General features: G+C 36.3%; 1 protein-coding gene across 1 annotated transcript in view; it reads right to left on the bottom strand.

Annotated features, from left to right (window-relative positions):
* The window catches only part of Syn2 (Syntrophin-like 2), a 310,605-nt gene that overhangs the window by 15,208 nt on the left and 280,652 nt on the right, over positions 1-14,745 (bottom strand). Inside the window, exon 5 of the mRNA XM_089648441.1 lies at positions 12,516-12,641. Coding sequence (XP_089504567.1) covers positions 12,516-12,641 — 126 coding nt within the window. The remainder of the gene's footprint in view (positions 1-12,515; positions 12,642-14,745) is intronic.

Here is a 14,745-nt window from a genome sequence, read left to right as displayed (position 1 = left end):
TGTAATGATCTGCCCTTTCTACTTCAAACTTTTCCTTCTCTTCTTTCTACGATAATTTTCCTTAAGTCCCGTAGGTAACTTTTCCATAAGGCTTTGGTTATATATATATCCGGGGTAGGAAGGTCCTCCCTGCCGTCTTTTCTTTATTACACACCCCTTCAAGTGTGTACATCCTAGTTTGTCTACGTGACGTACGACCTTGAACGTACTCATTTCACGTGACGGTTCAGTATAAAAAGGCTTCACCGAACGTTGTGTTGGGTTTTTGTTTCTCGGTTTAGAAACCTAGTTATTTATGTATGTGTGGTATCCCTTGGTTCTTTTGAGATAGAGTGAGTTGAATCCATTACCGCTGTGTTTTAAAACCATTTCATAAACCTTATCTTCTAAGTCGCCTGCTCCCCCCCCACTAGCTACTCGATTCTACCTATCGTAGGGTAATGTGAATATAATAAAGTGTTAGATTTTATATATGTGATATACATACGATAAGTTTATGGTGTTAGTTGTCGGCGCCATCCATGTATATATTTTGGGAGGGGAAGGAGAGGAAAGGAAATGAATTTTTTTCAAGCTAAGATTGACTCCTCCTCTTACCAAACAAAACTGATGGATGATAATTTGAGCAAGGCGATCGATATCTGCGTGTCTGGATATCACAACCGGCCGGGTCTCCCCTTGTTCCAAATCGGCAACCTTCACGCCAGAATAAAGAAAACCAGGTCTCTTCACCAATTTCAGAATTGCCCCAATCTCAAACACCTCCAGGATAAACTACTTTACTGAGTGTAGAAGGGGAAAACCATAACATCCCTTTATCACGAATCTAGTCGCGAAAATGTGACACGTAAGGTCCTAAGTTACGTGCCACCTCTAGAAAACGTTGTAACTCCCACGTCGTCGGGGATTTACATCCCTTTCTAGGTCAATACATAGATAACACACGACAATCTTGTCGACATTTTGCCTGCTTATTAACGATAGGTTGTGTGCCTACCCATTCAGCCAATTATCATGTGAGATATATGTAAGGTCTACTCGAAATGCCAAATTTGGGATGAGGACTGTCTGTATTTTAATATTTGGTTCCAGTATTTATTTTATGAGGTTACTAGCATCCTCGTGTATTAGGTATGGGTAACTTCTACTGAATACCTATCCTCTCAGGTAAGGTATAAACGGATAATTGGTTTGATTTTTTGCATTTAATTTAAAGAGGCTGCCTACCTCTCGAAAGATACCTGTTGAGAAAAGTTGTTCGGTTGGTAGTTTTATTTCGGAGATTACCATCTCCCTCTTTCGACTTTAGATTTGTTTTTGTGCATCCCAATTCGTAACTTAGAAAGTCAAATAATAGATGAAAAGTATTAAATTAGAAAGTCAAATAACAGAAGAAAAGTTTTCATTTTGTTCCGTCTGGTTGCATCCGATCGCTTTCAATTCGGGACGGCATACGCTAGCAAAACTTCCCCTTTGACTGACTGTACTCCGCGCCTCTCGGCCTATATATGAAAAGGTCGTTGACTCGTCTCTCGCTCACAGCTGATTGACAATGCGTCTAGCGTATCCCTTCTTATGGGAAGATTATTTGGGTTGCAGGCGTTGCAAACTCGGTTCCTGTACCTCGGTTGTATCCTATTATTAAAAGGGTCCTCTGAAATTTAATAAATAATATAAAAAACTCACCCTGTTAGTCACCTCCAAATCCTCGTGTGAAACTTACCTGGTTACACTATATAGCTAAATCACTTTAATTTTCGACCTCCTCCCTACGCTTATAAAAGGGTAATTAAATATTCCTGTAAATAAAATTGTACCTCCCTAATCTGTTAGGATTCGAACCCACAGTTAATAATCTATTTGATTCTCTGGTTTTCGGTCTCCGTGGATAGAATGCCATCTCGCCAAATCAATAACTTAGCCCGATTAAACACTTCCTGCCTTTAAGTACATTCACTCTATTTTAAAACGCAATCATTATTTTTATTATTTTCATGTTTTTAAGACAAGCAATCTAGTTCGAACTGTATACGAAATCACGTTTAAATCAACACAACTTTATAACACAATCGCGATTGCACAACACCTGGCGCCCCTGAGGTGGGTTTTTACAAAACGGCGCTCTACAAATTATCCAATTATTATTATTGTCATTATTATTAATTGTTTTCCCACTGAGTCGAACCACTTTCACTTCACACAAACACCGGATCAATAATCTTTCACTTTAATTCAATATTCCGCAATATTCTCTAATACCATTTGAATTCAATAATTAACTGCAATTTCAAACAACACTTCTGATTTGTATCCCTTTCTCGGGGCTGTCAATCCACCCAAGTTCAAAACTCGACTGTCTGTATTTTATCCCTTCCTGTGGAATGTGTTCACTTAAGGCCTGTCTGTCAATAAATCTCCCATCGTTGTCTAAACAAAATTTTTTTTTTGAGCACGTTCGTTTCGTTTATTTTATGTGAGTGTCCAAAACATCACACCGTGGGTCTGTCTTCTACGCTGGGACGCACGCCTTCTTCACTTAAGTCGTTAAGATTTCGACTATATTTATATAGACTAGTATTGTGTCGTCTTAAACACTTCGTAATTGAAAGAAATAGCCTCAAACATAAAGTAACCGTAGTATCTCGTTATCTCGTGTCGATGAGTCTCGCAATGATGATGCAAAGAGAACGGTGAAACTGCACCAACAATGTCGACTTAGTAGGTACGTGGGAAAAGCAAGGAGTGTGTGCCAAGACAGAGATGTGTAACGGTCCTCCCCGTCTGCTTACCTCTCCGGAAAACGAAACGATGGTTGTATGAACTACCCTAATAGTAACCCGCCCACGTCAGAACCCGAATCCCGTGCGGCGAGTGGATTGGTGTATGTATTGGATTTTGTATACCGAGTACCTCGAATCTCAAATGAAGATGGTAGATTTGACATAAATCTAAAATAGACTATCATTAACCTACTACCTACCTACGTCAAATGAAAGTACCCGATCAAAGACCGGGTGTCGGGTGCGGCGGGTATTTTGGACTTCACGGCGGACGCCGACGACCAGCGCACGTTATGATCTCTCTTCTATACTCTACGGCAAGGCTGCCCAACCCCAGGCCCGCGGGCCACAATGTGGCCCGCGAACGAATTACAAGTGGCCCGCGTAAACATTTTCAAAAATCCCGCCAATCCGCCAATTTGAAAAAGTGTCGCGGGCCTGCGCGTGGTCACCAGTGTTGCCGACGGCGATTTATCGCTATTTAGGCTTACTTTTGAAACAAAAATACACCGGTTTTCGCCATAATATTTTTTGCGTCGAAATGGAATCCTGTAGCCACCCCCCCCCCCCCATGGAATTCGAAAAATTGCTGTGGGGTATCACATATGATGTTCGGGTGTGCGGAATTTTTTTTCTGCGAAGTTCCGTAACAACCCCCCCCCCCCCATGGAGTTCAAATATTTTGTGGGGAGCACTCATTTAGAATTTCTTTTTTGTGGGGAATTTTGTTTTATAGAAATTCTCTAACAACCCACCCCCCCCCCCCCCCCCCATGGAAATAGGAACCGTCAGGTATTTTCGTTAGGTCAATTTCGCCCAATGTGTAAAAGTACCCGATCAAAGAGTGGACACTCTCGAACCGCTCACTTCGCGAGTGATTCGTGAGCGACCCGGATCTTGTAAAATGATCGATCAACCCAGCTCTAACCTATTATCTTCTGATGAACCCGACCCCGACATCACTCTTCGTCGGCAACGCGACTGGAGTCACGTCTGGTGTCACTGTGTTCAGTGAGACTATAACATAAGTGGCATACTAACAAGTAAACCCTGTTTGAGCGAACGAAAGTTAACATTTTATTACAATTTTCAAGATACTATTTGTGTGAGCTTAGTTTCCCAAAATAACTAACTTAATAATTTAAATAAAGCCGACAGACGTAATAATGAGAATAATAAATGAGGGTAGGGATATCGTGACCAGATGTAGAAGGGAGGGAAATAAACTCGTACATTTTATAGCCATAAAAACAGTAATATTCCCATATTAATTACGTAGCAGGTATGTGTATGTGTAGAGAAGAAAAGTGCTCTATCAAGCTCAGACCGTTCCATTAAACTAACTACGTTAAACTGTATATTACTTGGAGTACATTTACATAACTCAGTTCATTCCTACTTTCCCAGCTAAATAATTTTTGATATGTTACTCCGATTCGACTGAAAACGGCTCTTCTAACAAAAATTCTAACTTCGCAATTGCAAAAAATCGCTGAGTTCCGTGGAGGCACAAATTTTTAAATGAATTCCTGAATTCTCATGAATATCCACATAAAATGCGAAAAGAAAAATTCAAGTCGTTTGCGAATATGTTAGAATAATAATAAAATTCTTATCGTAAGTATTCCAAAAACATGATATCGTAATATTATACCTACAACAGTTTAAATTCGCGATACGGAGTCGCACTAAAAATGCTGCATTTGTAAAGAAAGCAAAAAGTACGAGTAATAAAGAGCAAGCTCGCTGCTCAAAATTGCAACTAGAACAAAAGTGCATCCCTCGAGTCTGTGACCCGAGATGCTTACAAATTCTGGGGAACTTTTCACAGCTTCCTAATATGAGAGCTTTCTTAGGATACTTCAATGCACACAGGTAGGTAGGTGCTCTGAACATTGAAGGTTTACTTTCTTGAAAGGATGTCTTTCAAATGTTGCATTCAAAGATACCTAAAAGGTCTTTTTGTCAGTGAAAAATCCTAAGAAATGTTTAAGTGGTTTTGAACATTAACATTTTTTGCAAAAAAATGTAGTTTTGAAAGGGTGGTGGTTTTGTGGTCGTGGTGTGTGCGATACAGAATAGCATATCAATAAATAATATAGCTAATTGACTACTACCCACATTTTTTAAATACAGAAAAATTAAACATGTAAAACATCCAACAGCGTTTTCACAAAGAGAAATTCAAATTCACAAACATGTAAAAGCATGTGTTATATCACGAACCTCTGTTTTCCTGAATTTTCCTGGCAAGTGTCAGTGTGATAATAGAAAATTATTTAAATGTCATTTTCAAAATAGGAACTGATTTTTTAAGAATTGAAACTACAATTTTTTACGGGTCTGCGATATTTATTTTATAAAATTAACATTTTATGTATAATATTATTTAAATGCCGCAATAAAAAGCACACAGGTTGCTTTCATGTTTCATAGAATTATCGCGAAAAAGCTCGCCTTCCTTGCCAATACTCTGCTAATAGACTTTTTAATTGTTGACGGTAAATGACTTTCTCACGACAGCATGAATGTATAACTACGCGAAACTATTTTTAGTTTATAATTGAGTCCCTGCCAAGAATAACTTCAAATGCAGCAACAAACTTATTCCATGGAAAACGAGTTTTGTTAGCAGCTGCGTAATATAGACATTAAACTAGATAAAAACAATTTTAGGAAATTTAAAAACGAATTAAATAAGGGTTCCGAAAACGGTAACCGGATAAATCATCAAAGTGACAATTCAACACACTTTTAAAAAGTGATATAAAGTGATCAAACAAAAACTGGGTCTAATAGATTACGCAGTTAAGGTTTACATGTTGTACGCTCGATGACAGTAGATAATGCATAGATTTTGCCTCATAAGACTAAAATCTTACTTAAAGCTATTAAAAAAAGATTTGCTATGACAATCGACATAAAAGTTAGAACAGGATCAACAAATCTCACTAAGGAACAAGAAGGGCTGCCTTACTCATAGCAAATCTTTTACTGACCATTTGCGAGACTTTAGATATTTTAGCAAGAATTAATATTAGCGAGCCAATTAAAGTGATGTTTCAAGGCGAAAATATCTTCGTCTTAAGTTATCGCAGGGTTGCTGACAGGGCCGGCCCAATGCGGGCGCAACTGGAGAAGTCCGCTCCGGGCACAGAGTTGATAAGGCGCCAAGACGCTGATAATACCTAACACCTAACATTCGTAACACACCACCCTTGAAATTCTTTAAAAAAACGGAGCTAGACAAAAATAAAAATGATCAAGTGATCAAGTGATCACCTACCTACCTGAGCGTCTCGTGCACAGAGAAAAAATAATCAATTAATTTATTAAAAATCTCTATAAATTATTAGTAGTCCGGTTAAAAACGGGATTGCAGGCCGTTTCTAGATAAACTTTTAGAAAATTATTATTATATCGGAACACGCTTTCATGTACCTGCATTTGCCTTGATGATATATTGCGACGGAATGCGGAAATATTAGGATTTTTATGAACACATATTCCGACATCGCGATAATACGTTCGTATTTTATTAAAACTTAAATTACATTAGGAAACCTTTCAATTCATTCGTTAAGGGCCTGCAATCCTGTTTTAAGGACATTACGAATAATTTGAAGAGATTCTTAATAAATAAGTCATATTCAATATTAGTATTTTTTCTCCGTGTGGTTTTGACAAGGGGCGCCAAAAGTTTAATGGCGCAAGGCGCCGTTTGGCTCAGGGCCGGCCCTGATGGCTGGACAAGATAACATCTTCAGATGCCGTCGCCTCCCCACCCCCTTATAACGTCAGGGGTCAGGGCAAGATAGAAGTAAAGATAATGAGAATCTCTTTGAAGTTGACCCATTTCGCCTGGAGATTAGAGATTGGACAGGAAATATTATCTATATCACAACCATGTAGAGTCCATAATCTTCTTACTTGTAGACTTGAATGAAAAGTTTATTGGATTATTTTATAAGCCCCTTGGACCGACTTTATAAGCTCTAAGGTGGTGTGATTATATGCACTCAGTTAATAGGTTTTGCCGCTCAATAAAGCTTATGAAGTAATACGGCATCTTAGAGAGGCGGTAGTTATATTATTATTACTTCATTAATACAGGATGCACCGGAAAACCCGGAGAGCCTGTAGCCTGTAGGTACTACATAGTACCTGCATTTAAGGCGCAAGCCGCCGAAGTTAGTTTAAATAAATGTTGGCACAAAATAGGCGCTCATGTTAATGCAAAAGAAACGTATCTGCATTTCTGATGTTTTGAGAAAACGGTGCGAGTATATTATTTGACGAATTTTAAAATACAGGATTTTCCAATAAGAGGTGTTATTTTGATATTCAATCGTAAAAGATCAATGGTTTCGTTGCTTGTGTGGCACGTAGCGCTGTCTTGTTGAAAGTAAACGTTGTCCAGATCAATACCATCCAATTCCGGCCATAAAAAATCATTAATCATCTCTCGATAGCGCAATCCATTCACCATAACTGTTGCTCCAGCCTCATTTTCGAAAAAGTAAGGTCCAATGACTCCGCCGGACCATAAACCGCACCAAACAGTCACACTTTGAGGATAAAGAGGCTTTTCAACAGTAACTCTTGGGTTTTCCGAGCCCCAGATGCGACAATTTTGCTTGTTGACGAAGCCACCGAGGTGGAAATGGGCCTCATCACTCAAGTTGATTTGCATTTGATTCACTCAAGTGAATTTTAATAATTTCAATGCGTTGTTGAAGCGTGTATCGTTCCATTTTTATTAATGGCGTAGTTTCTACTTGTCAAATGTCAAAAAATGACAGCTTCAGAATAATATCTACCGAAATAGCGGGCTATTCAAAATAACACCTCTTATTGGAAAACCCTGTATTTGTCAAAAATCTAACAAATGCAATATATGCTCATGCAGATGTTTTTTTCTGCAATCAGTACAAAAGAGTTTTTTTTTAAATAAAAAATAGTTTTTTTTAATATATTAAATGTGTAATAATCGCAAAGAAGCATAGCATCTAACAATAACGGTGAAATAAGTAGCAGATGTGTTTACTTGGCCAAGTTGGTGAATTCACGGATATTTCAGCATTTTTAACTCAAAATACGATTTTCGCACTTGTGGTTCTTTTGAATTACATATTATATTGCTATTAATACCATTTATTTTCCTCAAAATAAATAAATAAACCATCAAATGCTGAACTCAAAAGCTTTAATTTTCAATATTTTACCGGGAAAAACCTACGCGATATTTGAAACAAATTTATAAAATGTAAAGCTTCGTAATTGAATTGTTCTCGAATATTTCCAAATTTATTTGTGGTCTTGAAATAATAAACGTATGCCACGCGCGTACCTGATCAAATTACGATGTTAATACAGGTACCTATAACAAAAAAATCGCATGCGGTTCACAGATTTATGATTGTCAGTTTATCACATCTAGAAAATATATTTAGTGAAACACGAAAACAATACATTACGTGCGAAGCTTCAGTATTCCACATTTCACAAACTCGTTGAAAGAAGCAGAATTCGTTCCTTCAAACGAATCGAGACGATTCACAAAGTTCGTATAAATGTTTTCCCGTGACAGACACAAATAGATACTTTGCTAAGGATAATATAGATAAAGCAAGTCATTACACTTATGTAATAATAATTCGTTCATAAGGTATCTTCAAGCCGTAGAGTGGGGTTAGTCTGTAAGGCTGGTCTGTAAGGGTAAGTTCCACTCGCCATCGTTAGTGGGGATGGATAGGGTCACATTTCCGGAGGGTTAATAACATTATCTGGTTAGCCGAGGGCCAGTAAAGAGACTGGGGGAGAATACTAAAGAGGAATATAATACTAAAGAATTTATGTTCAGTTAACCTGAGACTAAATTTAACAGCTCGGTCAAAAAAAGTTCCACCTTGATAAGAGTTAGCGTCACAAATGTCAGAATAATAACTCGCTTCAAATTAGGTACCTTCATGAGATGGCTATCAAAGACAAGAATTAATAAAATTGCGAAATGGGATTATTCCACAAAGAATGGAAGACGTTAGATTTGATTATTATAAGTTGTTCTTCTTTTTGGGAAAACATCATGTAAATAAGGGAAAAATTTAATTATAAACTTTTACATGCTGTCTTGAAACTTGGTGAAGACGTTTGAAAGAACGTCTATTGAAAATAATTGTATTATAAAATACATAATAGTAACTCCTTTACAGGTAGTAAGGTAAACTTAAGTTAGGTGGGTACCTGACTTGCGGCTATCGATCAACGTTGATCGAAAAAGAGAAGAAGAGGTTAAATTTAATTACAATAAATTATTACCTGTACGATAAAAAGGCTATTTTGAAAAATGAAATGAATTATTAACTTTTTTATGAAAATTGCCCTGAAACTAGTTAAACGCATACCTAGAAACTCATCGCTTTTATTACAAAACTGCAAAATAATAAAGAAAAATGTTTGTGAAAAACGAGTGAAATTTCACCCGGGGCAGGTGTTAATTCTGGTATCCTGAAACAGGACTATCCTTGGAAACTTGGGAACAATTTGGTGACCTAAATATTAATATTAGAAAATACAATGCATCCCCAAGCAAACGACTACATAAATTTATTAACTCTTCAAGGATTTATCCCAGCTATTACAGCCCCTACTCGTGTCTCAGAGTTATCCGCCAGTTGCATAGACCACGTCTTTGTCAAATGTAAGCTAAATATCAAATCTCTCATATATCAGTGCACTGTGACAGATCACTACGCCACTATCACCTCCATTTCTCATAAAATTCAAAAAATACCAGCATCCACTATACAACTAAAGAAAATTTCTTATGACACTCTCTTCAAACTGGTTTCCAATGAAAACTGGTCAAATTTCTACAAAATTAGCGATCCAAACTTAGCGTGTGAATCTCTCATCAACATCCTACATAAGCATCTGAAAAATGCCACATCCCACACACACAACAATCAAAGTAGTCGTACAATTAAACTAAAACCTTGGATAACTACTGGTATTTTACACTGTATCCGCAAACGTGATAAACTTCATAAATATTGTAAAAATAACCCCACTGATTACGAATCTCTCTTATTTTATAAAAGATACAGAAATGCCTGTAAAAAAATAACCTGTACGGCCAGAGAAGATTATTATAGGAAACAGATAGAGGAAGCTGCGAATGATAATAAAAAAATCTGGAACATTGTCAAAGAAATATGCTACACCGACAAAATTACCACACCCATAAATAAAATAACCATCACAAATAAAACACTAAATGCAACCGAAAATTCAGAAACAATCGCAAATCACTTCAACCAATTCTTCTCTACAATCGGATCGGATCTAGCAAATAATATTTTAAAAAGAAATAGCAAGTCTGAAAATAATCTTGCAAATACTATCTTTCTCGATAATCTGAGTTATGACCCTTTCAATCTCACACTAACAACAGAACAAGAAATCACTGAAATCATCAATTCACTCAAAAATACACACTCCACGGGAGTTGACAATATATCCACTAAACTAATTAAACACCTTAAACCAATCATTGCTAAGCCCCTTGTATACATCACAAATCTAAGTTTTCGAACTGGCCTTTTCCCAAACACTCTAAAACATTCAACAATTATTCCTATCTTTAAATCAGGGGACAGATCAATCGTCAATAACTATAGACCAATATCTCTACTGAGTCCAATCTCTAAAATAATCGAAAAAACAGTAAAACAAAGGCTCTACAAGTTTCTCGAAGAAAATAAAATCCTGTCAAAAAACCAATACGGCTTCCGCAAAGGTCTTAGTGCATCAGATGCAATTGCAGCTTTTACTAAATTAATTTCTGATAACCTCGATAAAAGTCGCAAGCCCCTCGCTGTATTCTTGGATCTGGCTAAAGCCTTTGACACTGTATCTCACCGCATACTTTTGAAAAAACTCTCACAGATAGGAATAAAAGGTGTTCCTCTTAAATGGTTTGAGAGCTATCTAACAAATAGGTCCCAGTCAACTATTATTAACTCCGCTAAAGAGTATAGAAGTACAAGTTTGCCAATCACATATGGCGTGCCCCAAGGCAGTGTGTTGGGCCCACTTCTGTTTCTAATATACATTAACTCGTTATGCAATTTGGATACTGGTGGCACTATAATATCTTTTGCCGATGATACAGTTATCATATTTGCAGATGAAAATTTGAATTCAGCATTTGAAAAAGCAAATCATGGTATAAATGAAATAAAACACTGGTTAGATTCCAACCTCCTCACTCTAAATATAGAGAAAACTAAATACTTACTTTTTTCCATACGCAAACCTAATCTCCCTCAAAACTATCATAAACTTACCATACATTCATGTTCACAGAACTTCAACATGGCTACATCACCTCACAAAAATTGTTCATGCGATAACCTTATAATATCAAACGAAATTAAGTACTTGGGGGTCATTATAGACAATCAACTGCGATGGGAGGCCCATATAAATTCTACAACAAAAAGGCTTCGCAAATTATGCTACATTTTCTACTCTCTCAGATCTATCCTTAACCTACAAACACTAAGATGTGTATACTTTGCACTTTTTCAATCAATTACTACATATGGTATAGTGGGATGGGGAGGTTTTGCAAAAACGATTCTTCATCCCATGGTTTTAATTCAAAAACTGTTACTAAGGATAATATTCAAATGTAAGCCAACAAACCCATCAGAACCACTTTTTAGAAAACTCAGAATATTAGATATTCGACAATTATATGTTAAGACCATTCTCATATACATACGGAAAAATGACTTGGTGAATAAAACACAACAAAAAATTAACACCCGTTACTCGTCACACCTAAAATGTAAAATTCCCCAAACGAAAACAGATTTCGCCCAGCGGCAGTTTTCTTATATTGCTCCCAAAATATTCAACTCGCTGAGTATTGATATCAGAAAATCAAAAACTCACAATTTGTATGTCATAAGTGTTCAAAATTGGTTATTTATAAAGGGAAGGAACTTTTTCAAGGAATGCCTGCCATCATTAATTTTCTTTATTAGTCATTTTTGTTTTTCATTCAATTCTGTAAAGAAAAAAGTTTAATAATTAATTAATTAATCTTTATTTTCATTATTTCAACAAGTTCATTTTCATAATTTCTACTTTATTTTCATTATTTTAACAAGTAAAGTAACCTATTTATTTGCTGATTGTGTTCATTTTATCTCATTAATATCAACAGTTTAAAATACGGTTGATGTACACTTGAGCAATCTACTGAACTGGGAACCAGTAAAAGTGTCACCTATTATACACATACATTGCATGTAAGAAAAAAAAAACTTAGATTAACATGTTATCAAATATTACATTTATATAATTATATAAACCTATGTATATAAATTTCGACTACCATAATACGGGCGTGTGTCTAGTGTGGTAGTCGAAAAGCATGTAAAAACTGTACACATTAATATTTCATGAATAAAGAAAAAAAAAAAAAAAAAAAAAAGGAACAAGGGAGCTTTATTGTGCAGAGGTGTCACTTGACACTTGCAACTGACAAGCAGAACAAAGGGTAAAATAGAAGAAGATTTTAATTACGGACTGGTGTCCGGGCGCGAGCTGTAATACCGCCTAGGGGCGCTCGTAACGAAGCTCCCCGGAGTGGTGTCTACGAAAGGAACTTCAAAAGCTCCAGCAGGAAAGCTAGATAAATGTTTAGAAGCGCTGTTCGCCTACCTTGTTTCTGCAGGAAGGGGGTGGCTGCTCGATAGTGTTTCACGGTGAGCACAACCAAGTCCCCAGCGTTTCTCAAAATGTTCACAGCGTCGTCGTGTGGACACGCCGTGATGTATTCTCCATTTACTGAAATAAAATAAAACAGTATAATTAAAACATAACAATTATTTATTATGCAAGTAGAAGGCACCTAGAAACTTTGTAGGAATCCACCGTCAATTCAGCACATAAACAAGAACTTTATGAAAATAACTAAAAATAAGAATACACAATTATTCAATGTAATTCCTGCCATTTTCAACATGTTGATGGAATAAAAACAGGCCGGATTGTAGGCCTTACAAATCAAGTACCATAATACTGAACAAGAGTTATTTATTTATTTATTTTAGGGAAATCAACAGTATATGGTTACTTTATACTAGTGCAATTTACTTACTTTACTGAGAAACCAATTATAGATTTCCTCATTATACTTCTACATTATGTATTAAACAATATGTTTATAAAATTAACCGATATTACATATAAAATATATAATTATAACAAGAGATATTCCATAATATATTATGACATAATATATAATAACATTTTCTGTATTTTGGTTTAGTTGGTGTACAAGTGAATACATTTGTCATAGATTTTGAATAGAGTTTTTGTATTTATTTTTATTGCAATTGAAGATTGTATGAATGACAAGTAATGAAGCATGTCTTCACAAATTGGCTTTGAACCGGGAAGTTTCAAGTTCGATTCCCGTGCAGAGCATTAATATGAAGATTTTCATGGATTTTTCATTTAGTACTGTTAGTAGTCAACGAATGCCCGCTCCATTCATTCCTCGGCGGGATTGATGAGGTTCACATGGCGACGCCTGAGGCCCTAGAATGGCTAATAGCAGACCTAGATGTCCCCCTCTGACCCCTCACCATACGAAATAAGAAGAAGTAGTTAAGCTTAATGGATCCTTCCAAAATATCCCAGCAGCTGTTATGAGGAAAAATTATATATACGCGTTGATTTAATGATTGAAAAATATACTAGACTCTAAAAGCGCTTAATATTCGGCGAGACAGCTATTATTAAAAGCACGGGGGTTTAGTTAACGCCACATATTTTTTAGATATTTCACCCTTGAAAAGAGTATCGCACTTTCGTCCTTGGCGCGCCTCTTGAACTTTCGTCCTCTAGTCTCTATTGTGTAACTAGTTTTGGAATTCACGTATCCGATCCTAATGGATTTTCCAAAGCGTAGACGAAACACAATATTCGCCGAAATACTCACGAAAACAGATACAGACTTCGGCGTCAACGTGTCCATTCCTCCACATTGTGTACATTCTCAATCGAGAAATTCTCGAGAATTTTAAACGAATCTCGGGTTTCGAGATAAGATTTCTCAAGAAGTAAATACCAGCGAATATGAAAAGGGAGAATTTTCAAATGAAAAAAACTCTACATCACTCATAACTCTACATTACTTAGGACGGGTTGTTTCGGAGAATTTGAACAATTCAACAAATTTCAACGTTCATTTTCGGGTTCTGTGAAAGACTTATTCAAGTTCTGTTTTTATATCATTGTAGGCTAGTTGCTTAACAAAACTGAAATAAAAACAGAACTTGAAAAAATCTTTCACAGAACTTGAAAATGAACGTTGAAATTTGATGAATTGTTCAGATTCTCCGAAACAACCCGTCCTTAGTTTTTGAATTTCGAAAAAGGTTTACCGTTTGACATACCTAACATTGCAAGCGTCCAAAATAGGAACTAACAATTGAAGCGACCACTATAAATACATAGATAGGTATATATTATATGATACAAGAATAATTAGATTTATTTAAAATCTTGTGTCATATTTTTCATTCAAGTCATGTTAAACCTACATTGCTTAATGTGGCATTGCAACGATAGCAAAATACTCTCTCAGTATCGCCCCGGCGAGACACATCAATTACAATGCAAAAGTTGTTTGGACATTTATTATTTATGTAATGAATACATTTGATACAAGAAAACGATTAGTATACAGAATTAAGTTAAACAATGTATACGTGGACAATCAACAATGAATATACAGCGTGTAACAGCACACACCGAAGGATTTCGATCAGCGATTCCCGAGTGTGTCCTATATTATTGTCATTTAAAAACATCAAAAATATTATTCTATCGCGCGTCGCCACTGAGCACACCTTGCGAGGGATCAGGTGATGAGCGCTCTCTC

Source organism: Hesperophylax consimilis, chromosome 3 (genome assembly GCF_061612785.1).
Source record: "Hesperophylax consimilis isolate HC1 chromosome 3, BYU_Hcon_1.0, whole genome shotgun sequence".
In the NCBI taxonomy this organism is placed as follows: domain Eukaryota; kingdom Metazoa; phylum Arthropoda; class Insecta; order Trichoptera; family Limnephilidae; genus Hesperophylax; species Hesperophylax consimilis.
The sequence above is the reverse complement of the archived record's forward strand: the minus strand, read 5'-3'. Positions and strand labels throughout refer to the sequence as shown.